Source organism: Cryptomeria japonica, chromosome 1 (assembly GCF_030272615.1).
Source record: "Cryptomeria japonica chromosome 1, Sugi_1.0, whole genome shotgun sequence".
NCBI lineage: Eukaryota > Viridiplantae > Streptophyta > Pinopsida > Cupressales > Cupressaceae > Cryptomeria > Cryptomeria japonica.
Genome location: NC_081405.1, coordinates 666,161,144 through 666,179,878, shown reverse-complemented (window position 1 = coordinate 666,179,878; position 18,735 = coordinate 666,161,144). Strand labels below are relative to the sequence as shown.

At 36.5% G+C, this 18,735-nt stretch overlaps 1 protein-coding gene across 10 annotated transcripts in view; it reads right to left on the bottom strand.

Moving 5' to 3' along the window:
• Window positions 1–18,735, bottom strand: part of LOC131071958 (CMP-sialic acid transporter 2) — a 52,354-nt gene that overhangs the window by 22,603 nt on the left and 11,016 nt on the right. For 6 of the 10 annotated variants that reach the window (XM_059221127.1, XM_058007937.2, XM_058007940.2 and 3 more), the window contains 2 exons: window positions 18,121–18,195; window positions 3,972–4,047 (listed from right to left, as the gene is read on the bottom strand). In XM_059221127.1, coding sequence (XP_059077110.1) covers window positions 3,972–4,047; window positions 18,121–18,195 — 151 coding nt within the window. The remainder of the gene's footprint in view (window positions 1–3,971; window positions 4,048–18,120; window positions 18,196–18,735) is intronic. The other 4 variants (XM_058007939.2, XM_059221129.1, XM_059221142.1 and 1 more) reach the window with 1 other exon arrangement.

The following is an 18,735-nucleotide window of genomic DNA, read 5'->3' as shown; positions in this document are numbered from 1 at the left end:
CCCCTCAATGGCTATTGTATTTTGTATGCCTGCGCATCTATAAGCTGCTCCATCATTGTGCACTGTTTAAAGTGTGTTGCCTGGTTCATTTTTGGCGTGCACAATGATCCTGCTCTCTTTATTGCCCCATACTTATCAAGGAATTGTGTGACACATTGTTTTATCTCAAGAAATTGTGCAGTGACAATTGTTGGCATTCATCTGTTTTAATGATTATGATGCTATTCCCCTCTTATTTTCACCAGAGCTTCATTTGCCTTAGAACATTAGAAAATATTTGAAATAGTAAAGCTGGGCCCAGATGACTATTCATCATCCTTTAGCCAATAGTGCAACACTTATTTCTCACATCTTTGCTTTCCTTATGAAGGAGCATTGTCTGTTGGATGTTGCTTGTAATCCAACAGTTCAAACAAATGGTGGCAGGCTCTGTCATTGCTGCCAATTCATTTGTGTCATACTAAATGCAATTTCAACATATATGTTGGTGCCATTTTACTCTCCAACTGTACAATCCTTTTGAATGTTGTGTACCTTTCCATAATGTATGTGCTATCTATCTTGTGATTGCAATGGTTATAACTTATCTAAGCAGTGACTCTGATTCAAGTATTGATGGCATCAATTGAATCCAAAGGCATCAAAATAAGACATAAGATTTTGGCCAATCAGAGACACTGTCTCTCGCCCTCTGTAATAAGATCTGAACTAGATCTCTATTCCAGACATCCTAATCAGTATAGGCTGATTTTAATCAAAAAGCTTTATTTTTTTGTGTAGTCATAGAGAAGACACAAATCACCATGATAAGTGTTGATTATAATTAGGGAATGGCGGATTCCAATTGCCTTGGGCAACATTGGAATCCGCCCAAGGGGGCCAGCCCCTTTCTCCAACATGTAGGGCTGGGCCCTATACCTCACTCCACGCTACATAATGAAACCCCACACCTCATACAAGGTAGCGTGCTAAACATAATAGGGCCAACCCTATCTAATACATTTCGGTTAAAGGAAAAACAATAAATTAAAGGTCAAGCCGACATAAATGGATTTGAGTATCAGCCGACATATATGGATATTGCATCATATAAATAAAGATACCTTTCAACTCAATAATACACATTCAATACATTGTTATGCGAAATATCTACATCTGCCTAATGCGAACTTGAAGGAGTAATATCACAGCAAATCATATCCAATGTCACAGCGAATTTCATCTGCTATACCAGCGAACTACATCTGTCATTAAAGGTGCGAAATTCATCCATGAGGAGAGCGAACTGAGGACTAAGGTTGCAGTCCAAAGTGCAGACTTCATCCCTAGGGTTTGGACCTGATTTCTGTTGGAAGTGATAAAGGGGGCAGACTTGACAGTGCAGTCTTGTGGAGGATATTATTTGCCCTAAGTGGAATCACCTTCAAGTACTTAAGATATGTGTTCTAATCTTCGTATGAATATAATCCATAATCAGATCTGAGGATCTTTTTTGGCTGGGTTTTTCCTCCTTGGAGGTTTTCCTAGGGTAATCGTGTCTTGTTCTTATTTGTTCATTTCTATGCAATGCCTAAACCTAGAAAACTTTAAATCTTGCATCTAATCAATTTAGTTAGAAACTAAAATCTGTTTTCTGAGTTTATATTAATCTGAAAGTGCTAAAAGTTAACAATAAGTATAGCAAAAGCTAAGCAGTTGATCAATGCTAGTAGCAAGTTTACCTTGTTGATGTTGAGAGGCAAAGGAGAGAAAAAGGGATACAGTTGAAGGGACTAAATAGCATATATACTTTGGTGAGTAATTTTTCTAAATTATTTGTAAAGCTTAAGAGGCTGCCCCCAAAGTGAGCTATTGAACATGATATTCAGTTATTACTCAAGTATCATTTACCCATCTTGGGGCTCCATGGGAAAAGTATCATTAAAGCAATGGAATTCAAGGAGCAGCTCAATGGAGCAAGGAGTTATCAAACTAAGTACCTCTCCATGTGGATTGCCTATTGCTATAGTGGCAAAGAAAAATAGGATATGGCAGATGTGCCTATATCATGCGCCTGAATGAGATTACTATGGAGAACCAGTATCCACTGCCCCAAATTTATAATAAATTCGATCAATTGCAGCATGCCAAGTATTTTACAAGGCTGGAGCTTAAATCTGGATATAATCAAGCAAGGGTCAAGGATGAAAATGTGTAGAGGACAGTATTCAAGACACATCCAGGACTTCTTCAAATGGTTGTTTTCACCTTTTCGGTTGTGCTACACACCAGCTACCTTCATGTGCTTTGTGAATGAGCTATTGAGACAATTAATTCACTCGTGTTATTGTAGAATTTAGATCTAGATGACATATTGGTTTTTGGCAAGAAACATGAAGTGCATTTATCCCATCTTGAAAAATGTTTGAGATTTTGAAGGAGAAGGACAATAAGATATTACTGAATGGTGAAAAGTGCGAGTATGCCAAAACCTTGTTGTGTACCGTGGTCATGTCGTGGGTGATGAAGTAATAAAGATAAATCCATCCATGGTTTAGATAAATGTCAATAAGCATACCACCATATGTGATATGCAGCTTTGTAGGTGCAGCCTGATACCTACATAAATTTGTAAAAGACTTCTCATACATTGCTGCCCAATTGCATTAAGTCATGGGTGAGGGACGAAAATTCTATTGAGGTAATAGACAATAACAAATATTTAAGAAGCTGAAAAAAAAAAAGTTTAGTACGGCACCAGTCCTCACTTTACCCAATTTGCAAGCTCAAGGAATTCTTAGTGATTGTTTAGAATATTGCCATGTCACTTGTAAAGGAAAAATCTAATCATCACTTGCTGTAGGGGAGCTCTTGTATTAATATGTTGCTGTTGAAGATTGTCCATCTTGCTGAAGTGACTTCAGTTGTTGCCGAGGTGCTAATGGGAGGCATATGATGTTGCTTAAGTGTGTGCATGATGCTGTCTAAGTATGCATCATTTGCCAAAGTCCATGTTGGCAAGATAAAAGGAATTTTTGCTTGTTGACTTGGAAAAGGCCATTTTGGGTCTTTGACAGTGAAAGGGCAGAAAAACACCATGCAATGAGGTTGTTTGTTGTTTGCATGGTACCTTTTATTTATATAAAGTAGTGGCTATAGATGCATGTTGGTCAGCCAAATAACTGTTGAAATTCTTTCTTGATGACCATTGGACTGAAGATGAACAACTTGATGGTTATGTGGACAGTTGAACAGTTGCAAATAGGCAACCATTCCTATTCCAAAGGCCTGTCTGTCTTCCTCGGGGTCAAGCAACCAAAGAGGGAATGAAAGGAGGACTTTGAGACATTCAAGAGGTTCAGTTGGCTTAAAAAGTGACTCTCACAGTGGATTTGAATAGGATCAGAGGGTGCTGAAAAGTTCTTGTGTTTGCACAAGCAGAGAAGAGGCGGGGGAGTGAAAATTACATTGTAATACTCAAAAGTCCATTGTAATGTCATTTTCTCCTTGTATTCAAACCTATTAGTGATGGAATACTGAAAGATGACTCTTCCGGGAGTTTTTCACCTGACTTGGGTTTTCTCCAGAAAAAAAATCGTGTCATGTTTAATTTCTTGTGTGTGCGCTCTATTGCCTACTGTTTCCTTCTTGTTATCAGAATTTCATACTACTGTATCTGTTATAAACCTTTAAGAGTAGTTTGCTAAGAGTTGTAGAAAAGTTAATCTGGCAATTAATAGTTGGTAAATCGTTAGGGTCAGGAATCCAATGATTTATGGATCAGTTACCATTTATACAATTAAATTACATGCCATTAGCCCTTAGTGCTTCACAAAAAGGGCTGCATTAAAATTAGAAACATAAAGGGGTTAGCATATGGACAAGTATGTAACATGCATAGAATAATTTAATGTTGATTTTACTTAGCCTGCAAAAGCAAAGTTGTAAGGAACTTGAAAACCTAGGGAGAAAATTTATATATACGAATATACCTGTAGTAAATTTTTTATAAGATATAATGCTGCTGGAATGGGATAGACTTTGATCTCTTCCAAAGTGGTGCTAAGCCTGGCAGATTAATGCAACCAAAAAACCATTGTCAGACAAAAATTGTTCATATATGTTAATCTAGAGTGCCACACATTAATGAAATAAAGTTGTAAAAAAGGAAAACCAAAAAAAAGGTTATAATGATCCTTAATGTTTATCGCCAGCAAAGAATTTATTCATTCCTTCTCTATGTAAATATTAAAAACACTCAATGGTTGGACTTGAATAGGTAGGAAAAAAATAACTAATCACTAAGGTTAAAAAAGGTGAAAAGGTGTGGGGGTTCGGTGCGAACTCCTAAAAACTTGGATACATAGTGACATTTAAACTGAAGCATCAAACTTGGTAGATGAAAATTGCAACACAAAATCATCATGAAAGATGGTTAAACTAAAATTAAATATATCATATTTCACATTTTTCCTTCGTAGTTTTTAAATTTTTGGTTATATTAATAATGTGTATTTCTAATGGGGTGTGTGAAAGATTCAGGGTAGATGTCCCCAGGTGCGTTATGCCATACCAAGTGTGTCTGGGGTGCAGATTTGGCTGCATCTTGGGTGCACTCCAAGGTCTATAACAATCAGATCAGACAAATGTCAACAACTAAAATGTGGATTTTTAGAGTTCCATCTTGCAAAACTCTACTTCCGCTGTTAACATAAACTAAATGTTACTAACATTACTCAAAACTCATTACTACATGAAACCTGTTATATCTTTTGAGAAGCATGAGTTATGATGGATCCCAATCTTTACACAGGTCAAATTTTGGTTTACAACAACTATGCTTTTGATAATATCACAAAGTCACAAGTGACTTGAAGTACTATATAAGCTCTTTATATGTGATCAAGAGGTCATTCAAATTATGTGTATGAGTGATCTCATAAATGGAATATTATAGAAATTTCAAAAAATTACCAGCCCTCTGATGTAAAGGTTGCATAAATCACCTGCAAATCAATTAGTATTTTATAAATTAAATGTCACAATTTAACTCAATTAGTATTTTATAAATTGAATGTCACAATTTAACTCAACCATTGTGCAGGTACACCTATAACTCCAGCACCAGTTTGCGCAGGTACACCTATAACTCCCAGATCAGCTTCTATGTGGTAAATTTAACAAGTCAAAACTGTCGACCCACCTCCTGATAATGCATGTAGTTGAATCTCAGTCACAAAAGATTTAGTGTCATTTAGCTCCTCATGTAACCTAGAGGTGCCCAAGTAGGATGGGTAACCTGCCATTCTACCTGTGCTTTCCAGTACCCGACAGAGTCAAAGATGTGCACACTTACATCTTTCTCCATTGACAATTGATGGTTTAAAGACAACACTTGCTGAATATATGTAATCAAAGATATGTGAACCATGTATACCTACAAATTTTGCTTAGCTTCGTTTTCAGAGTAAAATCAGCAAATTTGCCCCTTCAATGAATTAGCATCAAAAAATTGCTGTCTTTCTAATATCTTGTTTTTCCTAAATATATCTTGTGCCTACAACTAGAATGGTCAATTACAACACACGTGATAGTAGATATTATGGCACTGAGTAGCCAGACCACCAGAACTTTGTTACCTCAACAATCCTTAAAGATTAACATTTATAATTTTCCTATTGAGGATTTTTTGATTCATTTACAAGGCACATACATTTTATCAATCTAAGGACTGGCTTTAATGACGACTCATATTTATTACTGGGTCTGTTAATTCATACTATGACTATGGCTACAGGGTTTGAGAGCTTCCTCAATATGTCTTCCAAAAAGTAAAATGTTATATCATTGGATTCATTTCCATTTTTGTATCATAGTCAACCTACCTTTATAATTTGACTCCTACTGACTCTATCATATTCATAATAATTCTTAATCAATGGCATGACATTCAATAGGACTTTGTGACTTGAACCATAAAAGATATCTGAGACCACTACACAGAAATTTCAAATTTTATTATGCAACTTAAACTTCAATTTTTAAAATTAATGTCAATCAATTCTTGGAATGGTCATACTCAGATCCCAATTGGATCTAGCTTGCACAACATTTATATATGTTAAGGTCATAATGTTTTCACGGTACATGAAATAGTAGTGCAAGACTTTTCTACAAAGTATTTTCCAAAAGTCTCTATTTTAAAGAAATACTCATTATGCTGTCACCACAAATCCAAACATTCCAAATCTTGTTGAAGTAATATCAAATATCAGCCACACTTCCACAGGAGATTTCATTATGTGTCCTATTTCTCTATGCTTGCAACTCTGTTAATAGTGCCCCAGTCCTCACTATAAATACCACCTCGCCTATTCATACATCATTCCCACTTCCATTGACTTAGCATAAGGCAAATGCTCCTCAAGGAATTCACCTTAATGATTAATCCCTTCACCTCACAGTGTGCTGATTGCTCATATATTGACTGTTCCACTGCTAAATGTGAACATAAATGTCCTCACTGTGCTCATCTTCTATGCACACAGGCTGATTGCTTTCATTGTGGGCAAGTCCTTTAACCTCAATCTTCTAACTTCTAACAGCCAGCATGAAGATCTTTGCTTCACTCCATAAGAACAATACTCTCTATTTGTGGCAATGATTTTGGCAATAAAATATCTCCTTACATGTCTGGAATCCTGATCCATAAAATGTTGGAGATACTCCTAGCACTCATCTACAGATATCCTCTCTCTCAATTCTACAAACACCTTTAAAACAATGTATATCTGCCTCCAATAGATGTAGTTAACACTCAAATATGTTCACATTTCATGCCAACAGAAAAAAATGCACAAAACAGAGATAGTATCATTCAAGAAGAGTACACATTATAACTAAGGAAGCTTACTTATGATAAATTTGAACCAGAATAAGAGAAATAAACAGAGAACTGAAACTCAAAACAAGAACACTAAAACAAGACTTTATCCTAGGAAACCCCTCCACCTGAGGGTGAAAAAACCAGCCCACAAAAATGAAGATTTTATTAACTTCGACCATCAGATACAACACTTCAGTCTGAAGATTTACATCAATCATAAATCTCCTCTAAAATATACACTTTAGCTCTCACAGAGCATACCACAAAAATAAGCAGATTTGACTACAATATATATATAGATCTCTTCTCAAATACATACACAGCTGAAGAGAATATCTCTGCTCAGAACTATCAAATAATATAGAATATTCAGATAGGTCAAATAACTAATCACTGATTACAATCTGCACACAAAAGACTTTCATTCTCTGAGACAACATCACAATGACGACACTGAAGGAGGAGAAACTCATGCAAACTCTGCAAATATCATTGATTGAACAGAGTACGGAGAACGTAGATATCAAAATAACTTCCGGCAGAAGTTCTAAGAAGAGAGCAGGAAGAACAGCGAATCACACTAAATGATATATCAACTCATGAGCAAATCTCACGAAGAGAAATACGGAAGACAAGAAAACGCCACAGCTCATCATCAGTTACACACGATAAAGTCTCCACCTCCCCAACCGACAGAACCTGACGGAAGACAAAACAAGGGCAACGAAGAGAAGAGATGGCACCGACAAACTACCATTGGTCAAAGCTTTCAAATATGAAATGCGAAGATAGCTGAAGCGCGAAGAGTGACAGCGGACAAGCATAAATAAAGTCGAAGCCAAAATCTCTCTTGAAGCTACTAATCTTCAACAACTTACCCTAGGGAATTTCCTTACCTATATAAAACAAGACATCAAATGCTACCCAAATTTTCCTTGCCTTTCTCCACAAAGTACTCAGGCTGTGACACATTAAATTTCTTCTTCAAAACTACATGCAAAAACAATGTCTTGACATCCATCTACTCAACCTCAAGGCCATATTCAGTAGCAACAGATAACAACAATCTAAACAATATGTGCTTTGCAAAATGAGAGAATCTCACCAAAATCAATTCCCTTAACCTGGAAATAACCCTTAGCCACCAATTGTGCCTCGTAGTTTTTAGTTTTACAATTTGAAAACTCATTTGCATACTCCAAGTTTCCTTCCTTTAGGCAGCTAAACCAACTCCCAAGCCCCATTCTTCTTAAAGACCATCATTTCCTCATCCATGGATTTCTTCCAAGTCTCTTTTGACTCAATCACCTCCTTCACAATTCTAGGTTCATCATGACTATCAGATAATGCAAAAAATACAATGAAATCAAGTGGGCTATACCTATTGGGTTTTGTAAATCCTCCTCTAGATCACCTCCCTCTACAATGCCCTCATGAACTTCTTGTTAATACTTGTGCAATTTCCTTGGTATTTGATACTGATTGTACATTTGTCTGCTCTACATCTTTTGGTTCCTCAATAGGAGAAGACCTGTTCTCTTTAAAGATCACATTACAAATATATAGCGTCTTCCATGTCTCTAGATTCCAAAGCCAGTGTTCTTTCACACCATCACCATAAACAATGAAGGCACATTTCTCACCTTTGAAGTCCAACATTGACCTCTTATGCTTCAAAATATGCCAGTATTTTAATTTATTATTATTATTTATTATTAAATCCCATTTCAAAAAGGGGACATTACATTTGTACCCACTGAAACCTCCTTCAGAATCATGTCAACAAGAGTTCATGTAGGAGATCAATTGGTTAGAGAGCAGGTGGTGTTAAATGCGTCAACCAAAACTTTCTGCTTTAATCCAACGCTACTAAGCATACATCTAGCCCTATCCATCAACGTCTTGCTCATTACTTCCACAACTCCATTTTGTTGAGAGGTATATGGAGTTGTCTTTTGCTTGGCAATTGCATTGTCCTTAACAAGATTTCTCAAACTCTACAAAAAAAATTCTCCTCAATTGTCTATACTCGACGCCTTGATCTGCTTCTCTTTTTTATTCTCTCTAAGAGCTTTGAATATTTGAATTTCTTTTAGATCTTGGATTTCTATCTAATTAAAAACACCAATGGTTTTTTTTGGAAAAATCATCTATGATACAAGGATTTTCCCAATTAAGGTACATTGATAGGTCCAAAAACATCATATGCACCAAATGCAAAATTCTGTCAAAATGACAGCTAGAGAAGAAATTTACTCAATTTTGCTTCCCACATATACAATGTTCATAAAAGTCAAAACCCAAAGAACAACCAACAAGTCCTTCAACCATTCCCTTAAATTTCAAGGCCTGTAGACATTTCTTATCAATGTAGCCCATTCTTACATGCCAGAATTTTGAGGTGTATCATTAGCAACAAATTTGAAGCATTTTCACTATTTTGGGAAGGTATCACTAAGATGATTTATACACTTTGAGTTCCAAAAATCTATAATGACGAAGGTATATATATCTTGAGAGATGACTTCTTTGTCGTCAAGGAGTTGCTCAAGCAATACCTCAATTTTGTCTTCGAGAAGATATCTCCTAGATAATACATCCTTCATGACCTTTGGCAACTTGAGGAGTCACCTAGGCGACATCTTATAGTTTCTCTTGATGTCCCACATGTTTGGTAGCAAGAGATATCACTTTAGGCCACACCTTGAGGTCCCTTTGCATCATTCTACAGTATGATTAATGAAATGTCGCATGGGCACACATTCCTCAAGTCTTAGATCCCTTGTACTTCTAGAAGCCAGCTTTTGCATATGGACTCGTAATGATTCATAAACTCTTCAGTTAGAATTCAAGAATAAAACAAATTTATTCAGTTACTCAATACATGCTACAACAAATAAAGTTTGTCTTTAGACAAAGAAATATTTTGAGAAAAACAGAAATTAAACTTGAACAAACACAAATCTCAAATTTTATTCTAGAAACCCCCAATGTGGAGGAAAACCAACTTTTATTGTAGTGGTAATGACCTTGCTACCTTGTTTGTTATCTAGTAAAGACAATCACATCAAGTGGAATTTCACTTTTCTACTATCTAGTTCAACTTATGTCCTCTCATGAACGAACTCTCTATAATATTTCTCCTATCCTAGAATTCCACAACCATTATTAATTTATTTGAAATAGAATTGCATTTCCCTTTTATTGATTTTTGTACATAGGATTTATCCAAGATCCTAGAAGAATTCTTGCATATACAATGTAATGTCCCCTTCCTAACCAGTCGACAGGGTGAACCATTAGCCTAGTCAATCGAGTTCCTACAGGCTAATGGGTATGTCAATAAGGAACTCTGGAGGCACTCTACTTGGTTTTCGGTATAATTTTATATTTTATGTCGTCCAAGACTTTATTTTTAAATAACATAAGGTCTAAGTAAAAATCAAAATATTTCACTTACGTTATTTAAATATTATAAAGTTATGTCATTTGAGAGTCCCATCATCATAAGTTGTTTTTAAAAAGGGGACTCCTAGGGATGAGCACCCAACCCAAGATTTATAAGGTTTTATTAAATAAAAAATAAAAGAGACCTAAGGTGGCATCCAAGATGGGGAGTCATACGGGTTTAATATGTTAATAAAATAAAATGCCTAAAGGTGGCGTCCAAGATGGGAGTCATAAGGGTTTTAATATATCAGTAAAATAAAGTGTTTTATTCCTCTTTTGAGAGTGGGAGTTAGGGTTGGCAAGTGGATGCCCTATTTGATGCCAATTGAAGCTTAGATCAAATCATTCAGGTTATTCATGTTTGGAGCTTTCAGCTGCAGAGGCTTTCTTCTGGGTTAGTGTGAACAAAACCCCTCACAGATAATATCTTCTACGCTGTTGAGAGATACAGTCTGGGAGATCTGAGATTATTATCCTAAAGGCAACACGTGGATTCAACAAAATAAACAATTCATTCAATAACAAAGCTATTGCAAATTTACAGAAGCTGATTGGTCAGGTTTTGAAGGGCTTGATCAGAAAAATTGGGGAGTTAGGGGTTGCAGACATCCTTCCGTCACTCCATTGGCAATTGGCACTCAAAATTGAAGGTGTGGCACCCAGATCTGAGAGTTTGAAGGCCTGATTTTTATTCCAGTAGTAGTTCCCAGTCCATTAAATTTTCTTAGTATGTTTGGCTTTGATATGTAAGGGTTTTTGATGAACTGGGTCGCTGTTGTATTGATGAAAAAACCATTATTTTGATCAGAATCCAAATCTGGAAAATTCTGCTCCTAAATTGCCTGTTATTTCAGAATTTGTTATTGCTGTGAATTATTGTTCTTTCATGCTGATTCGTCAACAAACAAATTCCTTTTGCACCTTCTGTTTAGTCTGAAAGATCACACCAAAAAAAATAAAATAGTATATTTAATCAAAAGAACAACAGGGCAGCATACTACAGTTGTATCAGAGCACAGTTTTCCTGCCATCCAGTGGGTTAATGAGCTTCTATGAGCATTAGTGACAAAGAAAGAAGATACCAGAAAAGACTAAAGAAACTGGAGGAAGATTTTTGGGAACAGTGGCATTCAGATCCAAAGGAACAACACTCAGAATCATTCTCAGTAATCATCACATTCAGGAACATGGGTGAAAGAGGTGAAATAGGTAACCAGGAACCAGATTGAACAGCACTCCTGGATGCTTTGCTTAGAAGTCAAGAGCAAACCAATCAGCGAATTGCACAATTGGTTGATGCAGTAGCTTAGATAGGGGTCGATAATCGAGGAAATAATGAGTAGAGAGATGAAGAGGATCAACGCAAGGCTTCTAATCCCATAGAGCAACTTTAGCTAGACATCTCGTGCCCGTTTTTCCACCCATAGTGGAACCTCCAGTAGGGAATGATTTTACACTGGTTGAATTACAAGAGGAGCTTAGACAGGATTGGCTTGTTGCAGGACCTGATTTTCAGCATGATATATCCCTAAGGGATTATATGGATGTTAGGATGAGACATATGCCTAACAAAGGCAATAGGAAACAACATAGTACTTGCACAAGTTGGTTGGGAAACTTAGCTTACCATACTTTGATGGATCCAAAAAGACTTCAGCAAGAGCATGGATCCAAAAAGTGGACACCTATTTCAATCTTAACCCTATGCCTAAAGAAAAGAGTCCATAAAATATGTTACCTTGCACTTAGACGGGATTGCTCATGAGTGGTGGCATCACAGTATGATCACATGGGTCATGCAAAGATCACACCCTATGCAATGTTCACTGAGAGGTTAATTGAGCGATTTGACAAGAAGGATCTAGAACTACATTTTAAGGAATTAGTGCAGCTGAATCAAAGGGACACAGTAGATGCATATGTTGCTAATTTTCAGCAATTATCTTTTTTGGTGACAAATATTTCAGAGACTTATTGTGCTTTTTATAGATGAGTTATTGGAGCCTCTGAAGGGATGGATCAAAGCATTCAATCCTCCAAATCTACAAGAAGCAATTAAAAAGGATAGAGCTATGGAGACTACCACTTCAAGGACCAAATGTCAATCCAAGGATTTCCTACAAAAGAAGGACAAGGACAAAAAGAATTTCAAAAAGGAATCACATTGGTCACGAAGTGATTCAAAAAGGTTGGACAGCGAACAATTGAATGATCTTAGGAGGAGAAAATTGTGTTTTTATTATAGGGGACTATGGTAAAAACAAAATAGTGGTTATGAGAGGTGGCACATAAAGCCAAAAGTGGATGTGCAACCCAACTACCCCATAACCTACTCAAGTAAAGACAGAAGAGTGGTTATGAGAGGTGGCAGAAAAAGCCAAAAGAGGGTGTGTAACTCAACTACCCAAGTGTGGGAGATAGTGACATATGTAGCTGATGTATCCTGCCACATATCTGTTGGTGATGGACACCAAACCCAGGAGCACAAACTGCAAACACACCTTCACAAACAAGAGAAGCGAAGCTCTTTCATCAATGAGAGATAGATGAATTGAGATTGAGCGATACATAAAATGTACACATACCTTGCTTATAAAGGCAAAGAGAAGGCCAATAGAGATAAACAACATCCAACTACCCGCAACAATTATTAAATGCACTAACATTATTAATTACTATGGACCAAATAACTAATAACCCTTGCTCGATCCTCACCGACCTCACTGCATCCCCCTGCAAAAACCCTCGCTCCTCCCGCTCTTCCCATTTGAAAACTCCAACATGTACTATGTTGTTCTAGTATGTTACAATCATTTTTTACGCCCTTAGAAAAACTTAACCTTTCATTCCTTCAAAAGACATTCTGAATATCAATCTTCTATCTTACTCCTATCTTTATATTTATTTAGCTAAAAATCTAATCTTCCACCAAATCAGTTTTACCTACAAAAAGCATCCTTATCAATTACCATGATGAGATGGAAGATAAGTCTAAATGACTAAATCACTAGTATTCATCTACACTTTATTAGACTTAATTAGCTAAATAAAAGACTTTTGCTCTACCATCTCCAAGATATCTTAGACCATACTCCACCTACGCCCTTCAAATATCTGAGCACATGTTTTGTTGTTACTCAATGCTCCTTATTTGGCTTCACCATGAATTGACTCAAGGTATTCACTATAAAACGGATGTCTAGTCTGGAGTCAACCAAAAACATCAAGGAACCTATCAGTTTCCTGTACAACATGGGATCAATCACCTCTGAATCTGAAGTTGCTACCTGTTGATGGGTGTTTTATGACCACACCAACACAGAATAAAAATGCCAAAGACACTTTATCCTCTCTTGAGCAAAATCACCTTTTATGCTAAGATTGCAAAAGTTCATAAAAGTGATTCCAAGGTTCCTATGCGAACTTGCAATTTTATGATGGATATAGCTCGTTTGGTATGATGTGTGTTGGTAATCCAAGGGTGACTTGTGCTTTTGTTGTTCTTTGATCATAATAAGGACTTGGAATGATGCACTCTCCAAGAATGTATGGTACAGAAGATATAGCAATGAAGGTTCTCTTCTTTGGATTTTGGATCATGAAATTCAAAAAAATGGAAAAAAGGATTGGGTTAGGAATTCTACTATACTCCTAAGAATTCAAGAGACGGAGAATGATCGAGTGAAATCAAACCACACTTAGGTTCGCCAAAAGAAACAACTAGACAAAGTGGGTGCAATCTTCAAAGGTTGTGCTTATGATTTTCATACCTTGAATAATTACCATCAGAATGAACAATACTTATCTAAGGATAGAAGTTAAACATCCACAAAAACAAGCTTAGACTAACCTTACACAATGAAAAGAAATCATCTATTCATCAAAGGTATGAAAAAAAGAATTTCACCACTAATCAACACTATCAGATCTTTCATTCACTAAAGAACTTCGAAAGAAACAAATTCTATTCTATTTTTTTAAGGATAGGAAGCCATGCAACTTCAAGACAACATAAATATTCACCAAAGAATCAATGAATCAATTATTATTATCCTAGTAGTCTTTCAGCAACAATTTCATAATATCACTCCTTACAAATGAGGGGGGTAAATCCCTTTATATAAGCCTTCAAAAGGCAATGAGAGCAAACCCTAATTAGGGTTTCAAAGTAAATGACCACCTTTTATGCAAAAAGAACTAGAGTAAAGAACCAATAACTAGATGTCAACTAAGCATCAAACAACTCATCATCTAGAAGTAAGCATCCCTTATCTCTCTCTTTGTTGGTGAATTCAATGAACCTAGACATCACTATCTCGAGTTCATCTACAAAGACACTTGGAGAAGTCTCATGCTTGTACTCCATGGTTGGTGTATCCTTCTCACACTGACTAAGAGTCTTCTCCCATGCTAGCTTGAGTACCTGAATCCTGTTCATGAAATTGACGAATATGGATATGTCGTCCAGGTGACTCCTTGAGAAAGAACTCATGTTCCTTGACCTTGCTCTTCAAATTATCTGTAGTCATTTCCTTATCTCATTTCTTGCGCAAACAAATCCTTCATCGAGGAGAGGATTTCCATCTGAGTTTCTTTGAGTATCCTCCTTAGCCGAGTTGATTCTTCATTTGATTTCTCAAAGGCTTCCTTTCCTAATATCACTACGCAATACCATCTGCAGAAGTCATATGCTTCCTTTTCCCTAATCACCCCTCCTTTCCACATACTTGGATTCGGGAAATAACCTTCTTGGAATGGATTGGACTCTCCTATCGAAGATTCTGTCGTTCTTGAAATCTTTCACACTTGAACTTTATAACCTTTGATTTTGGATTTCCAGAGAAAATTCTTCCTTCTACATTTGCACTTGAACTTTGATCTTTGAAGTGAACCTTGGGGTCTAGAACTAGATTGCCTTGAAACTTGAATGTTTGGATTTTGAATGTCCTCCTCGACGTTTAGAACAAGAATTCTTCCTCCATGAACTTGCTGAGACTGGATTTCTTCTTGAACTTGTATGTCATAAATTGGATCTGCTCATCTTGGACCTCCATGCCTCTTGATATCCTAATGTTACCTTTGGATTGGATAAATGAATCCCTGATGTTTTATCATTTTCTGACATTTGGGAGATGGGCGCATTTGGAGCTTGGAGAAGGAATTTCTCTGTACTAAGTCAAATTTTTGAGTTTCCATGCCTTGAGAATGCTTGGGCGCACATGGGATGGCATGGAGGATGTTTCCAACACTTGGTCACATTTTGAGTTTCCATACCTTCTGGAATGCTTGAGCACATGATAGGCTTGGAGGAAGCATTTTCAAACACTTAGCCAAATTTTCAATTTCTATGACTTCATGAATGCTTGGGTGCACTTGGAGGGGGAAGAAGGAATTTTCCCATAGTCATTTTTTTTCCATTTCCAAGACTTGGGCGCCTTTGGAGTGGCAATGAAGGATTTTTTTGATTTTGGGAAAATTCCTCCTTGGAGTGGATTTTCCACTCCTGGGCACACTTTTGCTAGGGAGAAGGATTTTTGTCCTTGCTGAAAATTTGTCCTCAAAGTGGATTTTCCACTCTTAGGCGCACTTTTGGGCTAGAGGATTTTTCCTTTTCGCCAAATTCCTCCTTCGATGAGAATTTCCACTCCTAAGCACACTTTTGGGCTAGAGGAGGATTTTTCCTTTTCTTAAATTCCTCCTTCGATGCAAACTTCCACTTCTGAGTGCACTTTTAGGCTGGAGGAGGACTTTTCCTTTTCACCAAATTCCTCCTTCAATGAGAATTTCCACTCCTGACCTAGAGGAGGATTTTTCCTTTTGCACTCACTTTTTTATGCTCTGCATTTCATCTTTGTTCTACAAGACTTGAATCTAGATATCTGCTCCACTTACAGTCAACGTTCTCATGAAACTGCTAAAAATACAAAGTTTTGTCCAAACGCAAAATTAGGCCAATCAAGGCCCCACTGTGAAACTTTCTAAAAATAGAAAGTTCTCGAAAAACTCTCAAATTTTATTGGTAGGCCCTTTGAAACAGAAAGTTTGGTTCAAACTCAAAATTAGGTCAATCGGGGACAGAATGAAACTTTCTAAAAATAGACACTGCTAAAAATAGAAAGTTCTCAGAAAATGCTCAAATTTCATTGGTGGCTTCCTTGAAGGATTCTCCTTCGATATACTTAGCCTCAAATTTCACTATGCTCAAAGTTACAGACTTCCTTTTTAAGTCTAAAGGATAAAAACCCTAAAATAGACAATACTTGCTTCCAAACTTGGCCAAAATTTGGCTGATTCTCTTTCATTCCCTTATATCAGTTCTCAAGGTGATCTTAACACTTAGCCCAATGTCCATCATTCCATTCCTTTGACTGTGCATTCTTTGTTCTATTATTGCAATCTCTTCCTTGGACAATGATATCACCCACTCAACAATGTCCTCCTCTCAACATCCAAAGTCTTGCTCCCCGTAATGTACTTGAAAAAAGACAAGGAAACGTTGTGAAGTACAAGTATCAATCAAGTTCATAGTTAGCAAAATGCAAAGTTTGAAGGATAAAGCAATAAGCACAATGCATTTCTCAATACATTAAAACCCTAATTCTCGACTTGATGACAATATTAAGACAGTATCCTATCTAGGCGGTATATTCCTTAAGAATCCTTCCCTACTTAGTCACTTTATTACTTCCAAAGGCCAGAATCTATACCAACAAGACCTTATAACTCATTCCTCAGGGTCGGGAGACGACACAAATTGCAAAAGACTCGGTTTATTCAGCAAAAAGAAGGGTCCCCATTTGCAATGGGGCGATGTGCGAAAAGGTCACAACACTAACTTTTTTAGATTAGTGATCATAGGGTGCGGTCATAGTTTTCCAATCCTCCATCAAGAATCACCTCAGTATTTCTACTGCATACTTACTCTACGCAAGGAAAATCTCTTCCAGTTTTTGCCAAACCTCTAAACCCAAAAACTAATGCATCAAGCTGATGTCCATCTCAAACTCAGCAGAAAAATTTAATTTGCACCCTGTAACGAGGTGCTCTACTCCTGTACTGAAAAAGTCATCTACGTAGAGTACCAAAATAAGCAAATCAGACTCAACAACTCTGTAATACAGATTAGAATCTACTTTATTTTTTCTAAAGCCCATACTCAGCAAATATTCATCATACGATTCAATTAAAATCTAATCTTCCAAGCATAACCCTTATCTCTTATAAAAGATGAGTTGGAAGATAAGTCTAAATCATTAGTGATTATCTACACTTTATTACACTAAATAGCTAAATAAAGACTTTCACATTAATCTTTAAATGTGAAATGCAAAATAGAATAACTCCAACCACTTGAACTCTTTCCAAACATTTACATTCATTTAACTAAATCCATGTAGACGTTCCTATCTGACCTAAAAACTCAACAGACGTGAAAAGCAACTTGAGTCTTATTGTTTTTGTAGTCCTGAAAAGCAAGCAATCCAATGTTAACTGCAACCAGGTGCTTTGCAATTACAATCATGTAGAAAGTATGTATCAATCACTATGAGTAGATTACTAGTGCAATCTAATAACCTTGTGGACACAAAAACTATCATAACTTACAGTTACAAATCTATGGCATGAAATGAAGGAAACAAGTATGGGAAAACACATTAAAGCTGCAAATCCAAAGTCCTTACAATTTGTAGGATTGCATATCAGAATGATGAATTTTCAGATAGAAGGGGCAAATTCGATGATGCCGGCATTTTATTGAAATTGAAATCATAAAATGAGAAATATACTTGGCAGAAAAGCAGCACCTGGTCCCTTTGAAATGGAAGCCCAATGAATCCCATATGATCAGCTGCATACAGCTCCCACACCAGACCATCTGGCTGCCGACCTTGGCAGGAGCAACCCAGTGCATACAGCATACAAGACCACGTAAGCATATAATACCCTGCTTTGCCTCTCTCATTATCACCACTATACTCACTATTATCATTCATCTTAACATAGCAGAAAGCCTTCATGGTCCGTGATGATTAAATGAAGTGCTACAAATATTTATTGATCTAAAACAAGATCACATAATACTGAAACAATTTGATGGGACTAATTACTCCAAACCTTAATGCAAAAGATTGGTTTTATAGGAGTTTATATTTCATGGTATATTTGTGGGAGCTAGCAATAAAAATTTAAGACACCCATGCCTAATTATGGCATGGTAACTAATGAAAATATACTGAATCTTCCAGTTATTAAATTATGAGATCATCACACTGGAAGTTTCCAATAATATTGTAGCCTTTTCCTAAATTATCAGCAATTCTGATGTGGTTCACTTTAAAATTATAATGAAAAACCAAGAGACATATGAATCGAATATATAGTATCAGATGCTCATGCCTAGTATTTTTGTTAGAAATGTA